The sequence below is a fragment of the Cyrtonyx montezumae genome, unplaced genomic scaffold, assembly GCF_038088225.1.
Source record: "Cyrtonyx montezumae isolate F1298 unplaced genomic scaffold, pur_monq_1.0 scaffold_23, whole genome shotgun sequence".
Taxonomy (NCBI): domain Eukaryota; kingdom Metazoa; phylum Chordata; class Aves; order Galliformes; family Odontophoridae; genus Cyrtonyx; species Cyrtonyx montezumae.
Window position 1 is genome coordinate 1,730,675 of NW_027071970.1, and position 21,991 is coordinate 1,752,665.

Consider the following 21,991-nt stretch of genomic DNA (forward strand, 5'->3'; position numbering starts at 1 on the left):
CCTGGGGCACAGTGAGCTGATGGGGAGGTGGGCTTGGGGAGCTCCACTCCAAAGGAGAAATAGAGGAGAACTCAGAGCAAACTATGTTTTTTGGGGGGAGCCTAAGTTCCTCAGCAGCTCTGCCTCCTCCTTGTAACCACCAAGGAAGCCAGCAGAGCCCCTGGCCTGTGTGTTGCCCACATTGGGATGACCACAATGTTGGAGGCAAAATGAGCTCGCCCATACCTTGGGGAACATAAGGAAGAGGCTGGGGGAGATGATTCTCATCGTCCCTGCAAAGCCACAGCTGGGAGAGAAGGAGCAGCTCAGCGAGGCTGAGGGTGCCCCAGAGGGGATCAAGACCGGGTTGGATGGGGCCCTGTGCAGCCTGAGGAGCAAGCAGCTCCTGTGGGCTGAAGCAAGATGCTCATTAAGGTTCCTCCCAGCTCCAGCTGATTCTGTGATAAGCTCGAGTCTGACCTCCTGGCTGATGCCCCAGCTCGGGGTGGGACATCTCCTGCAGCACCGTGCCCTTCCCATGCCCTCCCATACCAACACTGCACCACGCTGCCAGCAGCGAGAGCCCTGCACCTCCACCCCGACACCAACCCCGATCTGAATGCATCACCACGCTCACAGCTCGCCGAGTGGCGTGAGGTGGCTGGGCTCCTCCTTAAAGGACACGGTGAGAAGTTTCTCCTCCAAGCATGTGAAAGCTCCCACTCCTCTTGATGGAGTGCCGCAGCAGTAATTAACATTAATGACATACCTAAGGAGAAACAGAGCCCAGAGCAGTGGGATGATGGCAGCACAGAGCCAGCTCGGGACGGAGGCAACCCATCACTGTCAGGGCACGGTGTGTGAGCTGGGCTTCGAGAAGGCTGGAGGTGATCCAGAACCTGTGCACGGCTCCACTGACTCACCACCAAAGCACAGAGATTAATCAGGAGGGCTATTTGGAAACAGAGGGACGCTGCTCATTTGGCTCTCCCGATCCCCACTCTGCAACGCTCTCCCTGCTGCACCAGCAGCTGGATGGTCTCTGTGTTCTCAGGCAGCACACAAGAGGGAAAACGCAACCAGTAAGATACTGCCTAGGGACTGTGTGTATCTGGGAGAGTCACTGATGCTCATCCCCATCGCCGAGAGCCCACATGCAACGCCAGGGCTGGAAGCAGCGGTGCCAGACAAGAGCTGCCTCGATGCAGCTCCCTCAGATCCAGCTCATGCAGAACGGGAAAAGACAGATCTGCTTGGTAAGAGTGGTGATTGGGATTGATACGAGGGGAAAACATCCTTATCACAAAGGCTGCAGAGCAGAGGGATGCATGACCCATTGCTGAGCTGGTGAACGAGGGGCAGCCCAATAGCAGGCAGCGGGTGAGAGCAGAGGGCTCCCAGGTCCCTGTGTCCCTACCTGGGTCCCCCACCTCAGCCTACAGTTGAGCCACCATGGATTCAGGCACGCGGGGATCCTCTTTTTCCTGAGGGATACACAGCCAACCCTGGGGCAACCCAGCTGTTCCAGCTCCAGGATGATTTTGCAGATGTTCAGCCCAAGCATAGCAGCAATGATGCTGAGCGACACCTTTTGAAAAGATTGAGCTCATGGCACTGCCCAGCTCTTCTGAGGGGATGTTTGTGCCCCCATCAAAGCACTCATCACTCCCAGCAGGGCTGACTAGTGCCTGGGGAAGGCAAAGTGAAAGGGAAGAGCAAGGAACACAGGAGATGCACCATTCTCAGAGGGTTCCCTATTACACAGGCTGGAGAAGCAACCACCCACTGCAGAGGTGCAAGATGTGAGCACTCACTGGTGTCAGGTGCTACAGAAAGGAAACTGGGTTAGAGCTGGAAATATCACAAGGGCACAGGAAAGAGCCACCGTCCCAGACAACATCACCCTGATAGTGTAAAACAGCACCCAAACCCAACCTCAACACCCACGGGGCAGTGAGGTGAACATCCCCAGGCCGCCTTTCCCACCAGCACACCCAACCCCATCTGCACAAGTGCCCTCAGTGCCATTCCCTCCAAACCTCTCTCCCCCATGCACCCGCAGGGGGTAACCCGGGCTCCTGCACTCACTTTGAACCATCTCCACTTCTGCTCCCCACATAATACCTTGTTTAGGACCTTCCACGGTCTGTTTGCTTTGTGAGGGTTGGGTTTGCTTGTTGGGTTTGGTGCTTGGGGTTTGGGGATTTTTTTTTTGCCTTCTTGCTGATGAATAATCATTAACTATCCGTGACAGATGCAAATGGCCCGTGGAACTCATGAGGTATTAAATGGGCATTATATTATCAAGCACTCTAAATGTTTGGTTTCCGTTTCAAGACCAATCATGAGATGTTTATGGATTGTGGATTTATGGAAGCCAGGGGATCTTTTGAGGAGTAATGTTCCGTGCCCCAGAGTTACGGTCAGCAGCTGGAGGCTGCAAGCTCTGAATGTTTAACCCCTGCTGCAGAAGGCTTTGGCATACAGAATGGCTTCAGCCCTAGAAACAAGTTTTGGAGCAAAACATGAGCATATGCCTCAGCTATCACAAAAAGGAAAGCAGCAGCCACACTTCTCGTGGAGACAGAGCTGAGCCTGGGGTCTTACTGCAGTCACAGCCATCCCAGAGGACACATCAACCCGACCCCATCAGGGACAGCCCAGGGGGTGGAGGAATGCCCCAGGGAACAGCCCCTGCAGTGAGTCCCAGCAGGTGGGGGTCTGCAAAGAGGCAGTGAGGAGTTACACCCGCAGTAATGAGGAGGTTAATCTGCTGACAGCACCAGTGTGCAGCGGAGTAGATGGGAAAAAATAGTATCGAGCCAAAAGCTCCATTTCAGTGATCGTGGTTGAGGTCAGGAGGAAAACTGCCTCCTGCAGAGAGCACAGAGGAGGGGGACATCACGAAAGAGATGACATGAAGAGAAACCACCCCAGAACGCACACAGCCATAAAATGAGAATTAGCTGATAACAGACCAAGAATGCCCTTCTCCACGCCAGGAAAAGCACCCAGGCTGCAGCACAGCTCTGTGTTCAACTGCTGTGGGGCAGGGCAAAATGAAGCTGCCTCCCAAACACAAAATTGCTATCCCAGAGCTCTAATGGGACTAGGAAGCAGGATTTAGTGGTTGCCTCCCGAAAATCATTAAGTGCCATTAGAGAAAATCAACCTCCTCAGCACTCTCAGCAGCTCCAGGGAGGCTGGGTCTCACTGCACCCCATCCTTGCATACCCCCAGATGAGCACCCCACTGAGGCCCTATCAGTATTTATTTCCTTTCCTCTATTAATTGAGTTTAATCACCCCTTGGTCTGCAGCCAGTGGCCAGCAATGGGGAATCATCCCAGCACCCGAGATGGGCAGATGGATGCAGGCAGGGGTGGGACCATGACAGCAGTGGGGATGGGGCTGTGAGATGGTGTTGATGTAAAAAAACCCTTCTGACTTTTATAAGCCCTCCTTGGCCCACCCAAGGAACTCGCAGCATCCCACTCCCTGCCTCACCCATCCCCACGGGGAAGCAGCAGATGAAAGCTTTCATGCTCTGTGCACATCTCCAGCCTCATCCTAAAGCCGTGTCACCACGACCTGGGGTGTGCAACGATCAAAAGACTCAGGAGAACCAAAGGGAACAGCGTGGGAGGGGGTGCCTGAGCATCGCGTTGCAGGAGCCCAAATCAAATCATTTCCCAAAGCATTTCCCATTTGCAGACAGAAATCCATCACCGTCCGATACAGGAGGAGGATGGCCGCCCTCACTGCTTGCACCAAGCACCGCCGCAGCTGCTGGGGACGTGGAGGGTCACCCCGCATCGTCACAGCACAGAGCTGGAAGGTTTGAGGTTTGCTCCCTAAAAGGGCCCGAAGGAGCAGGCAGGTCCGCTTCCCAGCACAGCAGCAGCCTCTGCTGGCACCGAGCTGCAGAGCAGCAGCAGCCAGAGCCCCGCGCTACCGCCGGGGATGCGAAGGCACCGGGAACGGCGACAGGGGGAAGTGTAGGAAACGCGTGTGCCGCGGCTGGAAGAGCACTTTTACCCCTGCTTATATCTCGTGGCCCGGCTGCGCATCGGGTCCCAGCCCTGCATTGCTGGGAGGTTAAATAGGAGCACCTGAAAACTGCATCCCAAGCGTTAGCAGCACGGAATACCCCGAGCTGCAAGGGACCCGTGAGGATCACCAAGTCCAAGGTCCCATCCACTCACACAACCACTAAGGTTGGAAAAGACCTCTAAGATCACCGTGCCCACTGACCACATCCCTCAGTGCCATATCTCCACGTTCCCTGAACACCTCCAGGGTCGGTGACACCACCGCCTCCCTGGGCAGCACACACAACACCCCAAACCCAAACCCTACGGCTGAGAGCCCTGTCCCAACACTCCCTGAGCGCCAGCAGCTCAGGGCCATGCCTGCTGCCCTGGGGAGCTGTGCCGTGCCCACCACCCCCACCCCCACCCTCACCCATCCCCTCGGCTCAGAAGGACCACTTGGGACCCCAGCGATGGGGGCTCACAGTGGTCACCCACTCACTTGGGGGTGTGTGCCTCATCCACGCGGTGCCCCAGCTGGAACTCGTGGGACTTGCTGCGGTGCAGGGCAGTGAATCCGGGCAGGAGGTGGATGAGCTTTCGGGAGGCGGGCGGTGGGGTGCCGGGGGGCTTCAGCTTGTTCCTGCGGCGCAGCGGCGGCGTGCCCGGCGGTGTCATGGTGGTGACAATGTTGGGGGTGCGTGGCGGGGTGTGCGCGGCGTGTCGCTGCCGTGGGGAGGGAGGCAGAGAGCGGTGGCCGGATTCCACGGGGGGACACAGCCCCGGGTGGCCCTCCACGGTCAGGCGGTCCACGTGGGTGTAGAGGGGGCCGTGGCAGTGGTGCTGGGCACACTTGGCGGGGGGCTTGGGGCTGGCCGAGAGGTGCGTGCGGCCCCACGAGGTGGGCTCTGGGGGACAGCTTGGCTGGTTCTCCTTGCCTGGCTCCGCTGTGGGCCACTGGATGGTCCAGTCCTGCTTGGAGAGGCTGCCGCCTGTGACAGAACGTACACAGGGCCACGGGGTGAATGCCACACAGTCCCCAGATGCCCCCATCCCCCCCTTTACACAGCCCACACCTTCACCGAGGGGTCTGGGTGTGAGTGCTGAGCCCACATCCATCTCAAGCCCCCGTTTCCCCCTCCCCCTCCCTCCGGGAACAAAAAGCCAATCCGAGCTCCAAGACCCCAGTCTCACTTCACCCCTTTGTATTGGCGAGATTTGCAGAAATGGGTGGGGGGGAAGAGAAAAAAAAAGGCAGTGTGGCTCCTCGCAGCCCCTCATTATCAGTCTCAGCAGTGTGGGGATGAGTAAGGAGCTGTCAGCTGTGACTTCAGAGTGCCACAGTGATGGAGCAGCCACGAGCTCCCAGGCCTGACTGCTTTTGATCGCTGCCTCGAAGGCAAGTGGCGTAAGAAATGTCACCTGTTTATTTTAAAGCCCATCCCTTTGCTTGGTTATTAATTCTGGCCCCGTTATCTAGCTGAGCCTCTTTGAGGGGAGCGCTTTGTTTCAGGCTCAGAGAGGGGTAGAACAAAGGAGGGGGAGGGCTTTGGGACTGCAAGAGCTTTGGGATTCAATTGATAGGGGAAAGGGGGCAAGGGTTTTTCTTGGATTGCTCTTGGATAGTAGAAAATTAAGTTAATGAAGATGTAAATCCCTCTGTAGGAAAACCTCATGGCATACAAGAACACTGCCACCCAGTGGGATCCATGTGGGGTGATGCCAAACCCAAGGAATGGGTTTGGGAGCTCAGGGCAGCTTTCCCCCTTCCCCAGAAGCAGCACCCAGTGACCAGGCGGGCACTGACACTGCATGGCACCCATCCCTGTCCACACCTCACACCGAGGGAAGCACCCTGCAGGCTGGCCCCAAAATGAGGATGCCCAGCACTTCACATCACCCTTCTCCATCCCACACCTCGTTTTACTTCTGAAGTCACTCTTAGCCCCTCCAAAGCCAAATCCTTCCCCTGCAGCAGGCAGAATTTGGGACCGAGGGTCCCACGTCCCACACAAGTGCACCACCAGTAAACTCCAGCACACAGCTCCATCCACAGGCACTGCTCAGCTCTCACTTCATCCCACATTAATCCCACTTCAAGCCCTGGTCCGCTAATAAATCCCACAGCCAAGCAGGCAGCAAAAAGAAAGCCAATGCTGCTGGGTTTTGTAACACTGGGTGTTATTATAGGGTCGGTGCTGGATTTGATGGAGCAACATGTCTGATGGCATTGGAGGGCTGTGACAGTGCAGGGTGACATGCTGCAGGCACGGGAGCTCCCATGGGACAGCTCAGTGCTCTCCTGCAGCCCCCAGCACTGCCCCCAGCACTGCTTTCCACAAACGCTCGCAGTATCTCCTCCTGAGCAGAGGGCTCACCTGTGTTTTCCAAATGGGAATTCCCTCGGCCAAGTGCAGCCCCCCCAAAAAGGGCAGGAGGGGGTGAGAGTAAAGCTGCATTTGTTTGCACCAGGCTTTAAAAGTCAAAGGTGTTTAAACAAAGCGTTGGCTGAGAGCCTGCCCGGGCTCCGGGGAGAGCAGAGATGTCCTTCCTCAAATATCGGAGAGATTTGGGGGAAATGCCAAAGGGAAGAGGGCAGAGAGCCAGGCAGGAGCTGGATGTGGGGAGCAATCCTTTGGGGCAGTGGGGGCTCTGCAGGAAATGTCAGGCTGGGCTGCAGCCCTCCCACCTCACTGCTCTGCCACAACACCACGGCATCACAACCCTAGCAGGGATCATCCTCCGTCCCCACATCCACCGGGATGCTCCCGTGGGAGCGGGATGCCCTGCGTGATCCATCCTGCAGGGTGCAGCAAACCACCAGAGGGGACGCCCGCAGCATGGGGGGGGGAGGGGGGGGGGTCCAAACCGCCCCCTCCCCTCCCGCAAGGGATGCTCCCGGAGATGGAAGACATGGGGACACAAACACGGCCCCACGGAGGGGATCCCCGCCCTCCCGGCACCCCCAGCCTCCAATCCCCCATTTCCAGCCCCTCCCGTTCCAGCCTCTAGCCCCCCCCATCCCGGGCACCGCAGCGTCTCTGCGGATCTCTGCTGCCCCCGCCCGGCCACTCCGCATCGCAGCGACACCGCCAAGCCCCCCCCAACCCCCCCCCCCCCCCCACACACACACACCCAGCAGCAGGGCTTCGGCACAGGGATGCTCCGTGGTGGGGTCTTTAGTGGCTACAGGGCTTTTCAAGCCCCCCTCCCCACCCCCCCCCCAAGACTTTGGGTGTCGCATCCCAGGTCACGGTGGGACGTGACCACATCCCCCACCCCACCCCCACCCCGGGGGCCAGCCCTGCTCACCGGACTTATGGACGCTGCGGAGGCAGGAGAGGGATGCGTTGAGGCGGGCGCACTCCTCACTGTTGGCCCCAAACTTCTCCACCGTCTCACAGACCTGGTCATCCGTCATCTCCAGCAGTTCCTCCAGGCTCAGCTGCCCGGGGGCTATTTCCTACCAGGGGGGAGAAAAAAAACACACGTGGGCATCTGCTGTTCAATGGGCACTTTGGGGTGTGGAACAAGGAGCCATTCCCTCCTGAGGGGCTTGAATGGGTTCTGGGAGACGGTGTGGATGCATCCTGCACAGCAGGATGTCCCCAGCTGCAGGTGGCAGAGCATGGGGGGCTCCGGCCAGCACCCCCTGCCTCGTAGCATCAGTCCATGCAGTGAAATAATTGGGTTCTGCTGCCCTTCCTTCCCATTTTCCATCACCACTTGCTATGGTGATCCTATAGCCCCAAAGCACTGCACCAAGGCAGCCTCCATCCCAGGGAACAACAGTCCCTTGGCCAAATTTCACTCAAGACCCCACAGCTGGGAGCTGGGATGAATCCCCCCAGCGTGGGAGATGGTATGGACCTCCAACCTGGGACATGGGGTGGAACACAAGCCAGAAAATGGGGTGGATCACCCCAACCTGGGAGAAGAATAAAGGGATCCCTGATCTGGGAGATGATGGGATGGATCCCTCCAACCTGGGAGATGGTAAGGACCTCCAATCTGGGAGATGTGGTGGATCCCCCACCCTACCTCCATCACCTCCTTGCGGATGTCAACGATGCGGAACCAGTGCAGGAGCTGGGGGAAGCCCTCCAGCTTGGCGTTGCGCTCCTGCAGGGCCACCTTCCTCTTGCAGGAGAGCTGCCGGCTGAAGTACTTGACCAGCTTGCTCTGTGAGAGAAGAGAAAACCCCATGGAAGCCCCCTCCTCTCCTCTCCCTCTCCCTCAGGCTGGAAATCAATGGGGGCTATCTCGGATCCTTCAACCCCACATCCCTCTGCCCTATGGACGGATGGACACCACCCCCCTCTAATGCAGGGGACAGGAGAGACAGGGACACCCCTTCTCCATCACTGCTCCCCTGCTGACCCAACCCACGCCCCCGATATTGGTGCAAAGAGACCCTGCATGCCCCCCACACCCGGAGCATCACCACATCCCATCGCTCGCTCCGTATTCCCTCCCCAGCAGCAGCTCCCACCCCCTTCCCCGCGCCCAGCACTGCCACGAAGCCACCATCTCTCACACACAGCTCCCAAAATATCGCCGCCGAGCGCCTGCCCTCCTTTCTGGGAAATGTAGAGCAGAGCCCCGGGAGCCTGCAGGGATTTCCCACTCCGCTCTCCAGCTGGGAGATTCCCCGCCGCCGGCAGCGCTAGATGGTGCTGTGCCCCTGCCCAGCACCCCAAAAATAGACGTGCCGGGAGCAGAACGCATGGTGCGAGGTGGGATGGGTGGGCCCACGGTGCAGCCCTGCTGCAGGAGCTCCTGACCCCGTTGGTTCCCAATCAGTCTGAGGTTAATTACTGAAAATTACTGTCTGAAATGAAGCCATGGAAGGCCAACCAAGGATTTATGAGGTCTCTGCATCGCCCCACGGGTGCTCCTGAAGCGATCCAAGGAAGGGCTGGGCAGCACCATGCCCTTCTTCCCACTCCAGAGGGGCTCACACCGCTGAGATGTGCGTGAGCACTGCGCAGTTCCCCCATCCCCGCAGAAGGACCAGAACACACACAGCCCCACGCAGAGCTGCATGGCCACGGGGAGAACCGGGCACAGCACTGCCTCCGAGCTCCTCCATCCCAGCACTGCTCCTTAGGGCGGGCAGCAGCGGGGTGCCCGGGCTGCACCAGCCCTGACACAGGGACGGGGGCAGGACAAGGGGCAGAAGTGCCACCAGCAACACAGCGATGGGGCAGGAGCTGAGCTAGGATGGGACAAAACTGCAGACCCCCTACGGATGCACCTATTCTGAGCTGCAGGTGGGGACACGCACCACACAGCCTGGAGACAGCAGAGGAACTTCATTAGCACTAATGAGGGCGCAGGTGGGTTCCTGCTACAGCAGCATCCCCCAGGCCCACACGGGTGTAAAGAAGCCGTCCCAAAGGCAGCACAGTGCCCAGCACCCCCACACCGAACACTTGGGATCGCACACTAACACCTCGACAGCACGCAGCCCCTCTGGAATATCCGTGCTTCAGTTTTCCATCTGTGCAATGGGCACAGAGGGTCCCCAGGGAAGTGCTGGGGGCTGCAGGTAGCGGGGGTGGGGGGTGGAGGGGAGCTGCCTGGGGGCAGCAGAGCTTTTGTTACACCTGTATGCAGATGTGTGTGTGCGTGGCTCTATCTATCCAAGTGCATGCGTGTCCCTACGGGTGCCATCCCAGGTGCCTCTCCCTGCAGAAAGCAAGGCCAGCAGCAGCAGCGTGCCCTTAACATCACTGCCCTGTGATGGGGGGGGGGGGGGGAGAGGGGAGGGGGCAGCACCCTGGCTGCTCTTGGGGCTGTCCAGCCCTTTTGGTGACCCCCAGTGGGGTTTCACTGCGGTGCCCCCTCACCACAGGGACCCTGAAATCAAAGAAACAAGCAGAAACTTTGCTCCTCATCCTTTGAAAGGAGGATTTAGGAAAATAAACCCACAGCAGTGCCCACCCCCCCGCCCCCTGCCTCGCTCCTGCCCAGCCGTGCCCCCGCACCTGCGTCACGGCCTTGGGACGCGGCGGTGGCAGCTCAGGGCCACGCGTGGCCCCGCTGACGCCAACGGAAACCCCGGGACAATGCCACCAGCAGCCTGTCAGCAGATCCATCACCTCCATCATCTCCCTTGGTCCCATCCGTGAGAGGGGGGTGGGAGTCCCGGAGCTGCACCGGCCCATTTAGGGCCACGGAATGTACGGGGTGCAGCCAGGGCCAGGCAGGTGCATCCAGCTGCACCGTAAACCCCAAGACTGCCACGGCTCCAAAATCCCCTCTGTGGGATCCCCTCCCTCAGCCCCGGTCTTTTCCCCACTGGATGTGGCCAGGCCAAAGAAATGCAGTGTGGAGGGAAGAATGCAGCCCAATGGGGACCCTGCAGAAGGGATGAGGCCAGGACATGGGGCAGGATCCAACCTGGCCAAAGGGATGCAGCACAGTGAGGGCGGAGGAGCACAGGGAAGGGGCTGCAGCCCTATGGGGAATTAGGAACCTGGAGGATGAGACGTGGCCAAAGCATAGGGATCCCACGGGCAGGATGCAGCCTGGCCAAAGGGATGCAGCTTGTGAGGGTTTAGGGAGCAGGAGGAAGGGATAGGGCCATAGCGATGCAGCCTAGTGGGGACTTAGGATCCTGGTGGGTAAGATGCAAGCTGGCCAAAGGGTCGTGGCCATCCCTGATGGGGAGGTGGGAGCCCAGAGGAAGGGATGCAGGCTGATGGGGAGCTCAGAACCTGGAGAAAAGGATGCAGCCAGGCCATGGGGACACAGCTCGGTGGGGAATTATGAGCCCTGAGAAAGGGATGTAGCCCCGATGAAGGGATGCAGGCTGATGGAGAACTGGGAACCCGAAGGAAGGGATGTAGGGATTGCAGCCCCATTGCTAGGATGCAGGCAGGCCAAAGGGACGCAGCTGACGGGGAGACAGGAGCCCGAAGCAAGGTGTGCAGCCAGGCCCAAGGGCGCAGCCCGACAGGGATTTAGGATGCCGGAGAAAGGGACGGGGCCAGGCCGTGGGGACGCAGCCCCATGCGGAGCAAGCAGGCTGGCCGCAGGGACGCAGCCTGGCGAGGATACAGGAGCCTGGAGGCAGCGGGGATGCGGCCAGGCCGTGGGACGCGGCGCGGGGGTAGGACGCCGGGTCCCGAAGGTGGGGATGCGCGCAGGTCGGGGGACACCGAGGGGACAGCACGGTGACATGGAGGAGGCCCGGAGAGCCCCGGGAGCTGCGGCCGAGCATCCTCCGGCGCCGCGGTCCCCCCTCGGCCACCTGCAGAGCGCGCAGCCTCACTCGGCCGCTCCGCAGCGCCGCGGGGAGCCCGGCGGGGCCGGGGGGGGCGGCACCGGGAGCCGGCGGCTGCGGGAGGGGTGGGATGGGGGGGAAGGGGGGGGTGTACGGAGGGAAGGGAGGAAGGGGGGGGGGGGGCGGGGGGGTGCCCGGCCCTACCTCCAGGGTGCGGATCTCCTTCTGCGTGAGGTCGTTGGAGGCGGCGCACTTGGTGCGGAGCCCCTCCAGGTTGGAGATGCTGATGTCGATCATGTTCTGGACCAGCTCGCACTGCTGCAGCGCCTTCTGCAAACTCAGCTGCTGCTGCTCCTCGCTCCTCGTCATGTTTTCCTCATCCATCGCTCGCCGCCGCCCCCCCCCCTCCCTCCCGCCCCCCCGCGTTCCCCCGGCCGTTCCCCCCCCCCTCGCCGCCCACCCCCCCGTCCCCCCCCCAGCCTGCGGCTCAGCCCCGTCGGGGCCCGGCCCGCAGCATCGCCCCGCCGTGCCCACCGCCCGTCCGTGCGGCCGCCTCTCCCCCCCCCTCCTCCGGGCGCGGCGGGGCGGGGGCGGGGGCGGCGCGCGTCGGGAGCGCGGGGCCGCGCGTTGGATGCGCGCCGCTCCGCACCGCACCGCACCGCACCGCACCGCACCGCTCCGCACCGGAGGAGAGCGCGAGAGGGGAGCGGCGGAGGGAGCGGCGGGGAGTGGTGCTGCAGAGGATGGGAGGAGGATCAGGGGGCTGGGGAGGGCCGTGGGGGGCAGCGGGGGTGAGGGGGCCGTTGGGGGCCTGGGGAGTGGTGGGAGGATATGGGGTAAGGGGGGTTGTGGGGTAATGAGGGGCTGCGGAGGGGTTGTGGAGTAAGGGGATCTGTGGGGTGATGGAGGGCTGGGGGGTGAGGGGATGACATGGGGTAATGGGGGGCTAGGGGATAATAGAGGGCTATGGGGTGTTGGGGAGAGTGTGAGGTAGTGAGGGACTACAGGATGAGAGACTGTGGGGTAATGGGGGGCTATGGGGTGGAGGGGAGGGTGTGGGGTGATGGGGGCTATGGTGTGATGGAGAGGGTGTGGGGTAATGGGGGCTACAGGGTGTAGGGGAGCATAATAGGGGGGTTTATGGGGTATTGGGGAGCTATTGAATTGTGAAGTTATGAGGAAATGGGGGGCTATGGGATATTGGGAGGCTGGAGGCTAATGGGGAGCTATGGGGTAACAGGTGTCTATACAACAGGTGATGGGGGGCTATAAAGTAATGTGGGGGACAGTGCAGTGGGAGCACAGTGCTACGGGGGCCCATTGTGGGACCTTGGTGCAGTGGGATGTCATGGTGCCACAGGGGGCCCTGTGCAATGGGGGGGAGGGGGGGAAGGGTTTGTCCTGTTGCAGTGGGAGCCCTTGTACAAAAGAGGATTCCTATTGTAAGCAGGGAACCATGGTGAAAACGGGGTCTGGTGCAGTGGGGCACCCTGTGGGGTTGGAAGCCCTGCTGCAATGGGGGGGGGAAGGGCGGGGGGGGGACCAATTTTTTCCCCGCAGCACAGGCTGCCCAGGGTGCAATGGGGTCACTGCTCCTGCGGGCGTTCCTGAGCCATGGGGATGTGGCACTGAGGGTCGTGGTCAGTGGGCATGGTGGGGGTGGGCTGGCCCTTCCCTGCAGGAGTAAGGGGTGAGCATTCTCTGTGTGCAGTTTGTGAAGGCAAATATTGAAATATTGCCTGAGTCTGAACCGCAGTGCATTTTCTGCCACTAACTGAAGTGCAGGGAAAAGGAGGAAAAACAAAACACGGGGAAGCGTTATCTCCTGTGGTTAATGGGGACTTTCAGTAACCATCACAGAGATAACAGGGCACGGCTCTCTGTGTTCAGGAGGTGTTGTTTCCCATAACATCCATCTGTACTGGGTGCTGCACGTGGGTGCTGTGCTCTCAGCACCCATCAGCACGGAGGGAAGGGAGGGTGGGGTGGTCCCATGTGGCACAGAACATCCTGGTGTGTGTGCCCTTCAGAAATGGGTGGGAGGGGGTTGGGGTGGGGATGGAATGGAGGTGGGATGGGAATGGGGATGGGAATGGGGATGGGAATGGGGATGGGGATGGGATGGGATGGGATGGGATGGGATGATGGGGATGGGATGATGGGGATGGGATGATGGGGATGGGATGATGGGGATGGGATGATGGGGATGGATAAGATGGGGACGGGGATGAGATGGGGATGGGATGGAGTTGGAACAGAGTTGGGATGGGATGATGACAAGGATAAGATGGGGACAGGGATGGGATGGGGATGGAGTTGGGATGAAATGGTGGAGATTGGGATAGGATGAAATGATGGGGATGGGATGGGGATAGGATGAGGACAAGATGGGGACAGGATAAGATAGGAACAGATGGGGTTGGGATGGAATGCGGATGGAATGGGGGGTGAGGATGGAGTTAGGATGACATTGGGATAGGATGGAGAGGAGATGGGGATGGAGATGGGGATGGGATTAAATAAACTTGGGATGGAGATGGGATGGGGAGGGAACGGGGGTGGGAATGGAAATGGAATGGGGAGGGGAATGGAGATGGGACAGGGAGGGGATTGGGATAGGGGTGGGGATGGGAATGGGATGGGTGTGCAGATGGGGAGGGGGCTGGGATGAAATGAGGAGCTGGTGGTGAGGATGGATGGGGGTCAGAAGGGGATGGAATGGGATGGAATACAACAGAATTGAACAGAACAGAAAGCAGTGCATGCAGGTAGGCCAAAAAGGCACCATCCCGCTGAGATCTGCCTGCACCATCTCCTTGGGGGCTGCGTGCTGCCGGTGGCAGGAGCAGGCCCAGGACCGGCAGCCCTGTGTTTTCCTATTGTACCATCTTGGGCAGCTTGAATAATTCATTTCCCTCTTTATTGGTGTCTGGATTTCATAAACGGGCTGGATGTGTGCATTGTTACTCAGCAACATCAACCGCTTCATTTCTTAACCAGAAGTTGTGTTCAGTGCAATCAGTTTATATAAAACGTAGCTTGTAATTACTTAATTCAGCCCGGCTGCTCTTCCTGCAGGGCTGCGAGCGCCCAGCCCCAAAACCAGACCCGGGGGGGGGGGGGGAGGGGGCTGCTCGTCCCCAGCAGCGTGGCCGCAGCTCCGCTACGACGAACCCACGCGCAGAGCCGCGCGCTGCCGAGCTCAGCGCGGCCGCACCTTCGCGCTCCCGCCAGCAGCGGCGCGCCACCCCGTTCCCGCGCCCCGCCCCCTCCAGGCCCCGCCCCCTCCAGGCCCCGCCCCCGCGCTGCCGTTCCCGCGCTCCCGCCCCCTCTCGCGAGGCCGCGCGCGCGCGGGGCCATGGCGGGGCCGTGCGGGAGGAACCTGCCGTGGTGCGGGGCCGGGCGGGGAGGGGGGGGGGGGGGGGAGGGGGGAGGAGAAGGGCCCGCGCTGAGCGCTGTGCCCCGCAGGGTGGAGAAGTACCGTCCGCGGGCGCTCTCGGAGCTGGTGTCGCACCGGGACATCCTCGGCACCAGTGAGTGGCGGGACCCTCCCCCCCCCCCCCCCCCCCCCCCAACGCGATGCTCGGAGCCCCTCCCCGTTCCGTGCCCCCCTCCCCAGCCCTCGTGCTCCTTCCCACGTCCCTCCAACCCCTCACGGCCCCTAGTGCCCTGTAACGCCCCCAAGCCTGTGTTCCCGGAGGCCCCGTGCCCCTCCCACGCCCCTCTGACGCCCCCATTGCCCTCCCCCCACCCCTCTATAGCCCCATATACCCCTGTGCCCACCCAAGCCCCAAAACCTCCCCCTTCCCTTCCCTCCTCCCCAAGCCCCCCTACTCCTAGATGTTTTCCGGTGTCCCCCAGTCCCCTGTGAGCCCTGTAAGCCCCCCAGTCCCCGCGCCCTCCCCAAGTCCTTGTGCCCCCCCACCCCCTCCTCCCAGTCCAGCGGTTCATCAGCGAGGACCGGCTGCCCCACCTCCTGCTCTATGGCCCCCCCGGCACCGGGAAGACCTCCACCATCCTGGCTTGTGCACGGCAGCTCTACCGCGAGCGGGAGTTCAGCTCCATGGTGCTGGAGGTACGAGGGGGGGCCTGGGACGGGTGGGGGGGAGAAACCCAGCTTTGGAGCCATCCCCTCCCCCACTGCTTCTATCCCCACAGCTGAATGCATCTGATGACCGTGGCATCGACATCGTTCGGGGGCCCATCCTGAGCTTTGCCAGCACCAGGACCATCTTCAAGTGGGTGGGGGGCACGTGGGCAGGAGGGGAGGATGAGGGGATGGGGATGGCAGCACGGGGACGGCAGGGATACCGGCCCGAAGGGGAAAGGAGCACGCAGAGCATTCCCACGCTGGGAAGAAGCACTGCTGTGCCCCATTCTCCAGCCCCAAATGGCAGCTGGCACCAAAGCCCCCTCATCTCACTCTGTCCCAGGAAAGGCTTCAAGCTCGTCATCCTGGATGAAGCTGACGCCATGACCCAGGATGCGCAGAACGCTCTGCGGCGAGGTCAGGGCTGAGGGGCGGCCCTCCTGCTGCTGCCCGCTCCTCACACGGGGCTGTGGGCGCAGCTCCAGCCTCTCCCCCTCCTCTTTTTGCAGTGATTGAGAAGTTCACCGAGAACACGCGCTTCTGCCTCATCTGCAACTACCTCTCCAAGATCATCCCCGCACTGCAGTCCCGCTGCACCCGCTTCCGCTTCGGGCCCCTCACCCCGGAGCTGATGGTGCCCCGGCTGCAGCACGTCATACAGGAGGAGGGGTGAGACGGGGGCTCCGCTGTGCCCTCCTCCCCCCCAACCCAGGCACTGCAGCCCCGTTTCCCACCCCAGGGTGGATGTGAGCGAGGATGGGATGAAGGCACTGGTGACCCTCTCGAGTGGTGACATGCGCAGAGCCCTCAACATCCTGCAGGTACTGCCCGCAGCGGCCGGCCCCACGGTGGCCCATGGGCAGAGGGCTCTTCCTCCCTCCTCCTCTTCCTCAGAGCACCGCCATGGCCTTTGGGAAAGTGACAGAGGAGAACGTCTACACCTGCACAGGACACCCCCTCAAGGCCGACATTGCCAACATCCTTGACTGGATGCTCAACCTGGACTTCTCCACTGCCTACCGCAGTATCCTTTGCCCCTCCGCTTTGGGTCGAAGCCCCATTGCTCGAACTGCTCCTCTTTGCCTCCTGCTCTGGCAGGGGTAGGGTGTGTTCGTGCTGCTCTCCGCGGAGGGTCCCGCTCCCCCGTGGGGTGCAGGGGATGCACAAGGAGCCCCTTGACTCACTGCCATCAGAAATCATGGAGCTGAAGACGCTGAAGGGCCTGGCCCTACAGGACATCCTCACTGAGATCCACCTCTTCGTGCACAGAGGTAGGGGCCCACGGGGCTGGCTCCCAACACACTGCTCCCAGCCCCGCACTGATTCACATCATTTTCTCCCCGCAGTCGATTTCCCACCCTCAGTCCGCATCCAGCTGCTGATCAAGATGGCAGACGTCGAGTGAGTAGACGTTTTGGGGTGCTGCTCCCCCAGCAAGCTGCTCCTGGTCCGTGCAGCTGCTGGGGGACGTATCCCCAGTGCACATCCGTGCTCTCCCTTTGCCCCACCGTGCTGCAGGTACCGGCTGGCTGCAGGCACCAGCGAGAAGGTGCAGCTGAGCTCCCTCATCGCAGCCTTCCAGGTCACCAGGGACCTGATCGTGGCCGAAGCGTGAGTCGGGCTGGGGCTGCCCTGCATCTGCTGTCTGTGCTCTGTGGTTGCTTTCTGCCTGCCTCAGGCACGCAGCACAAGGGACAGAAGATGGGCAGCGTTGTTGTTTGCATTTCCCAATGAAGCATAGACATCTCTGAAGCCATGCAGCTTGCAGTTGTCTTTTGTTCCCTCCCCGTATCGCAGTGGCAGAAAGGAGGAAGCTGAGCCTCCCCCCATGCCTGGGTCCCGTTGCAAAGAGGTCCTGGCTCAGGCTTCGGTCCGCATTGCTTTCCACAGTACGAGGGGAAGAGCTCAAAGTACAACCCAGCCAACCGTGTAGAGCTCAGTGCAGCTTAACTACGCTGCTGGTGGGTTGTGGAGCAGCTGTCACACCCACACGGGCTGCACCACTCCTGGGGCCCTCCTGTGCAGGGGAGCAGCACATGCTGCACCTCACGTGCTGAGGAAGACAGGGGTGGCAGGCTGGGGCTGAGGTCAGTGCCACCCCATTGCTCAGACAGCGAGGCAGAGCAGCTGCACTGGGACGGAGCACTTCGGTGCAGTGACAGCCCCGTGGCAACAGGAGCATGTGGGTTTGTAGGTCACATCACTTCCTGGAAGCACTAAGGAAGCACCAGCTCTGCAAGCTTAGCTGCTTGCAAAGGAAGGCATCCCAGGGAGCAGCTCTGAGGATATTCCCCAGCTCCTCCACCAGCTGGGATCAGACCAGGGCTCCTGCTCAGTCCGGTGACACAGAGGGGACGCAGCACATGCTGTCCCTGCAGCCATCAGCTCAGCTGCAGCAAGCCACACACGAGCCCACTGTGCACAGCTCAGCAGGTCTGCACACCACCAGTGAGCTGCTCAGTGCCAAGTCCTACAGGCAGGCGTGGGGGTGGGAAAAGCAACCGAGGAATGAAAGCAGGGGGCTGCATGAAGCCGTGTCCTGCTCTCACAGTTGCACATGAGGATAGATCCTCCCCAGCACCCACCACTGCCCATCTGCTGCTCTGACTGACTCAGAGCTGCAGCATAGAAGGGCTGGGAGCTCTGAGCCCCAGCCAGGCCTCCCCAGTTCACCTCTACAAGCAACAAGGGAAGGAGTGAGGAATCACCTTTTATTCTGTCATTGCTGTCATTCAGCCTGCAGAGACTGGCTCAGGTTTGTCACACCGAGACCCTGAGAACAGCGGAGCCCACATCCCTCCAGGAACCGAGGTATGGGGCTTGTGGCACAGGGTGCTGTTGTCAGGGATGGCTGTGGCCCCAAATTCGTACTGACAAACACTGCTCAGACTGCAGCTGCTAGTCTTCACCCCACAACATTGCACTTGGAAGCAAAAGCACCTGACCCAAAACTTGCAGATAACAAGGGGACAGGGGGACCAGAGCCATCCCCAGGTCGTGCCGTGCCCCTTGCACTCTGCAAGCATTTCTGCTGGGTTCCAGTTATTATTACACCAAAAAAAATACCTCCACGTTCACAGATGGCCCCAAAACGAGGGGAGCGACAGTCCTGCCCCACAGCTCACAAGCCACTGGTGCTCTGTGAGGCAGCCAGCCCTACCACGAGGCAGAGGGCTCTCACCTCCACGTCTCTGCTACCTCAGAAGGTCCGGTAGGTGAGGAACTCCTTCAGCTTCCTGGGAATGGGGAGCGCGAGGACCTGGTACGTCGTCAGGAAGGTGCGCAGGGCTTTGCGGCACAAGTGCTTCAGCGATGAGAGGACTCTCGGAGCGGTCCAGAATTGGACGTGGCCATCTCGGGTCCTGCCACGAGACCCAAACAGGTTTTGAGCAAACACTCAACACCCCAGCAACGTGCAGAGAGAAGAAAGTACAGTCCTCTCCCAGCAGACATACGCACCCCGTGGCAATGAAGCCGCCGTGAGGGAAGTACATGCAGCATAGACCATTCGTCATGGGAGCAAACGCCACTGGAGATCGCAGCTCCAGTGCCCAGATCCTCAGGAGTCTAAGGAGAAAAGGACACCATGCCAGGCAGTGCCTGCAGCTAAAATGAAGCCTCTGGGGCCACCTGAATGCACACAACGGGAAAAGGGTTTTCTGCCATGGACTTAGAGAGCCCACCCATCCCATGTGACATCTCAGCAGCTAGGCAGAAGCATTAACCCCTGCAGAGCTGAGCTGGATGACAGACCAAGAGAGTGTGCTGAGGGCACAGCAGAGGTGGGGCAGCACAGCACACAAGAGCGAGACCATTGCTCAGGGAGGGGACAAGGCCCTGACCTTGCTGCTCCTTGCACAAACAGGGCTCCGAGAACAGCAGTCTCTTTGACATGTGAATTTTGCTCCCCATTAGGATGCCCCAAGCCCCTGGTGCACATTGGTGTGTCCTCCTTGGGCCCTCTTTCCCTTTGCAAACCTCAAAAGGGGGTTAGCTCACCTGTCATCTGCCACCGTGGCCAGGTACAGGCCCTCTGGGGAGAAGCAGACAGATCGCAGGGAGCTGGTGTGGACATCACTGCTATACTCCAGTGCTGAGTGCAAGGGGACGTGGCTGCAAGGGGGAAGCAAGATCAGCATCACCCCCAGGCCACGCTCAACCCCACCGAACACACACAGCACCACTATGTCCCTGCTGCATGACCCCCACAGCCCCCAGCCCCATACCGAAGAGTCCTCAGCTGCTCCCCGGTGTAGGGGTCCCACATGATAACACAGGTGTCATACGAGGCAGTGACGAGCAGTGCTGAGTCTGGTGAGAAGTCACACGACACCACGCTGCTCTGGTGCCCCTCCAGCTTGCGGATGAGCGTGTAGGACCGCATGCTCCACAGCAGTGCCTGCAGGGCATGGGGGAGCTGAAGCTGGGAGCGCGCCAGGAGCGAGGTTGGCTCTCACCTTCCCCTTCTTGCATGGGGAAGGCACAGGGAATACAGGATTCAGCGGGACGCAGGACTGGCTCCACCCTGCGGGACTCACCGACTTCTCTCCAGCAGCTGAGCAGAGCATGCTGCAGTCAGGGGAGATGGAGCAGCAATAGACCCACTGCACGTGGCCTGTCAGCACCTGCACCTGCCGCCCTAGGACAGCGGATACCGAGTCATGATGGACACAGCTGCACCCAGCCATGCTCCCAAGAGGGAAATGGCATGCAGGGCTGTGTCCCACAATTCCCACTTCTGCCTCAAACACTGTCCCAGAGACCCTCTCCTCCCACTGTTTCCCCTTCCAAGGTGGGTTTGTGCCTTCTCCTCATCCACAGCAGAGTATAAGTTTCAGAAAAGGGTGAGCAACCCCAAGGCCATCCTGCTCATTCCTACCATCCCTGCTGAGGTCCCAGACACGCAGGGTCCTGTCCCGCGATGCTGACACCAGGATGAGGCTTCCATTGGGCGCAAAGCTCAGGTCCCTGACCACATCCTGGTGCCCCAGAAGGCTGAAGAGAAGATGTCCTGCAGAGAGTGGCCGTGTCAGCGCCCCTCACGCCCAACACTCCACGTGGGATGGGGCAGCAAGCTCCCCTCACCCTCAGGAAATATCTGGGGAAGAACGGAGCAGGGATCTCCACCCAAGGGCAGAGTGCTTCCCGACCTCACCCTGGCGCCGCACAGCCGCTCACCTGTCTGCACCTCCCACACTTTGATCTGCCCGTCGTTGAGGCCGGTGGCCAGCACCTGGCAGCACAGCCCTGCCGCCCCATCAGGGTGCCGTGCCGCCGGCCAGGCGCTGAAGGCCAGGCCCCAGACAATCTGCCCACACTCCAGCGTCTTCTCCTTGGCTCCCGCCCGGCTCCGCTTCGCCTCTGCTTTGTGGCTCTTGCGCTCCGAGGCCCTACAGCTGCAGGGAAACAGCAGAACGCTGACGGGCGACGGGCACAGAGGCAGTCAGCTCACACCCACGGCACCGCCCGCACTACTCACAGCTCAGCCTCCTGCAGCGGCCACGGGATCAGCTTGACCAGGCAGTGGCCCTGCGACCAGGCGAACCAGGCGCCGTCGGGCGAGAAGGCCACGCTCCACGTCTCGCAGCTCGACTTCCAGTCGTACTGCTGGGGCCGGCCCGGCTTCAGCTCCGCCAGCAGCACGGGCTCCTCTGGGCAGCGGGGCAGCGGGGTCACCGCAGGGCTCAGGCCTCACCTGGGCCTGGGCCACACCTGGGGCCTCGGGCCCCGTGCCCACCCCCGCCCCAGCCAGGCCGCTCCGCCCGCCCCCAGGCCTCACCTGCGCTCGGCTTCATGGCGGCCCGCCCGCCCCGGGGAGGCCCCGCAGGCCCCGGCCGGGCTGGGCGCGGCCTCCCCGGCCCTCGGAGGCACCGGGCCGCACCGAGCCCCGCCGCCCGCCTCCGCCTCCCTCCGCCGGGCCCGCCCCGCGCGGGGCGGGGGCTGCGCTCCGGAGCGGTCGTCCCCGCGCCCCGGCTCTCGGGCACCGCCTCCCGCGGGGTGGGCCTCGCCGCCGCGCCCGGAACGGGTCGGACGGCAAACACGGGGTGTGCCGGAGCCGGCACCCGCCCGGTGACAGCCCCCGGCGATGGCACTGTGAAGGTACAGTGCCCGTGGAGGGGCTGGGGGGGGGGGAAGCTCCGTGGCAGTGCCACTTGAGGAGCCGGCACCCATATGGGGATACCCTCTGACGGTGCCAGCACAGGTAGCCCTGTGGGCACAGCCCCCGCAGTGCCATCCCGAGACACAGCCTCCATGTGTGACATCCCTTGGCAGTGCCACCCGGGTATCCAGGGTCCACAAATGCCACTCCTTGCCATGCCACCCTGGGGACACGGAGCCCATCTGGGGACCCAGCACCCACAAAACGAAGCCCCCTGGCAGTGCCACGCTGCGGACGCAGCACTCCATATGGTGACACCCTGTGGTGGTGGCACTCCGGGGACCCAATGCCCACATGGTGCCACCCACCCGCCAGTACCTCCCGTGAGTCACCCGCAGGAGACATCTGCTAACGCCCAGAATTATCCACCGCTCCTTCTACCGAGTGCCCCCCCAGTATGACACAAAGCAGAGGGGGCAGCAGACAGACCCCCCCCACACCACCACCATCGTCCCCCAGATCGGGGTCCCCCAGTGTCCCCCACCCCATCTGCCACGGTGC

The 21,991-nt window shown here is 61.4% G+C and overlaps 3 protein-coding genes across 5 annotated transcripts in view; 1 reads left to right on the top strand and 2 right to left on the bottom strand.

Moving 5' to 3' along the window:
• The window catches only part of KSR2 (kinase suppressor of ras 2), a 45,714-nt gene extending 34,090 nt beyond the window's left edge, over positions 1–11,624 (bottom strand). The window contains exons 1-4 of the mRNA XM_065738634.1: positions 11,445–11,624; positions 8,051–8,191; positions 7,322–7,472; positions 4,512–5,001 (exon numbers count right to left, since the gene is read on the bottom strand). Of these exons, the coding sequence (XP_065594706.1) occupies positions 4,512–5,001; positions 7,322–7,472; positions 8,051–8,191; positions 11,445–11,624 (962 nt within the window). The remainder of the gene's footprint in view (positions 1–4,511; positions 5,002–7,321; positions 7,473–8,050; positions 8,192–11,444) is intronic.
• Positions 11,625–14,570: 2,946 nt separating this feature from the next.
• RFC5 (replication factor C subunit 5) lies at positions 14,571–17,042 on the top strand. Of its 3 annotated transcripts, XM_065738636.1 has the most exons (11): positions 14,571–14,630; positions 14,709–14,773; positions 15,179–15,315; positions 15,399–15,478; positions 15,674–15,747; positions 15,840–15,999; positions 16,070–16,151; positions 16,225–16,354; positions 16,524–16,601; positions 16,677–16,731; positions 16,849–17,042. In XM_065738636.1, exons 1-11 carry the CDS (start codon positions 14,599–14,601, stop codon positions 16,943–16,945), a joined length of 990 nt encoding a protein of 329 aa, XP_065594708.1. In that variant the 5' UTR covers positions 14,571–14,598; the 3' UTR covers positions 16,946–17,042. The 3 variants fall into 3 exon arrangements, with proteins under 3 accessions (XP_065594708.1, XP_065594707.1, XP_065594710.1); XM_065738635.1 differs by having other exon boundaries at positions 16,524–16,731; XM_065738638.1 differs by lacking the exon at positions 14,571–14,630 and having other exon boundaries at positions 14,717–14,773; positions 15,184–15,315.
• Positions 17,043–18,024: 982 nt separating this feature from the next.
• On the bottom strand, positions 18,025–21,244 carry WSB2 (WD repeat and SOCS box containing 2). Its single transcript, XM_065738759.1, has 9 exons — positions 21,110–21,244; positions 20,810–20,981; positions 20,509–20,726; positions 20,210–20,341; positions 19,869–19,969; positions 19,557–19,729; positions 19,330–19,443; positions 18,790–18,897; positions 18,025–18,692 (listed from the first exon to the last, which is right to left on the bottom strand). The coding sequence occupies exons 1-9, from the start codon at positions 21,123–21,125 to the stop codon at positions 18,530–18,532; spliced, it is 1,197 nt and encodes a 398-aa protein (XP_065594831.1). The 5' UTR covers positions 21,126–21,244; the 3' UTR covers positions 18,025–18,529.
• Positions 21,245–21,991: the final 747 nt, after the last annotated feature.

Coding starts and splice junctions, on each gene's coding strand:
- WSB2 (XM_065738759.1), bottom strand. Junction 19,730..19,868: donor CAGCTGCTGGAGAGAAGTCG/GTGAGTCCCGCA, acceptor CATGCCCTGCAG/GCACTGCTGTGGAGCATGCG. Junction 18,693..18,789: donor GGCGGCTTCATTGCCACGGG/GTGCGTATGTCT, acceptor GTCTCGTGGCAG/GACCCGAGATGGCCACGTCC.
- RFC5 (XM_065738635.1), top strand. CDS start 14,599: ATGGCGGGGCCGTGCGGGAGGAACCTGCCGTG. Junction 16,000..16,069: donor CACGTCATACAGGAGGAGGG/GTGAGACGGGGG, acceptor TTCCCACCCCAG/GGTGGATGTGAGCGAGGATG. Junction 16,355..16,523: donor CTTCTCCACTGCCTACCGCA/GTATCCTTTGCC, acceptor CACTGCCATCAG/AAATCATGGAGCTGAAGACG.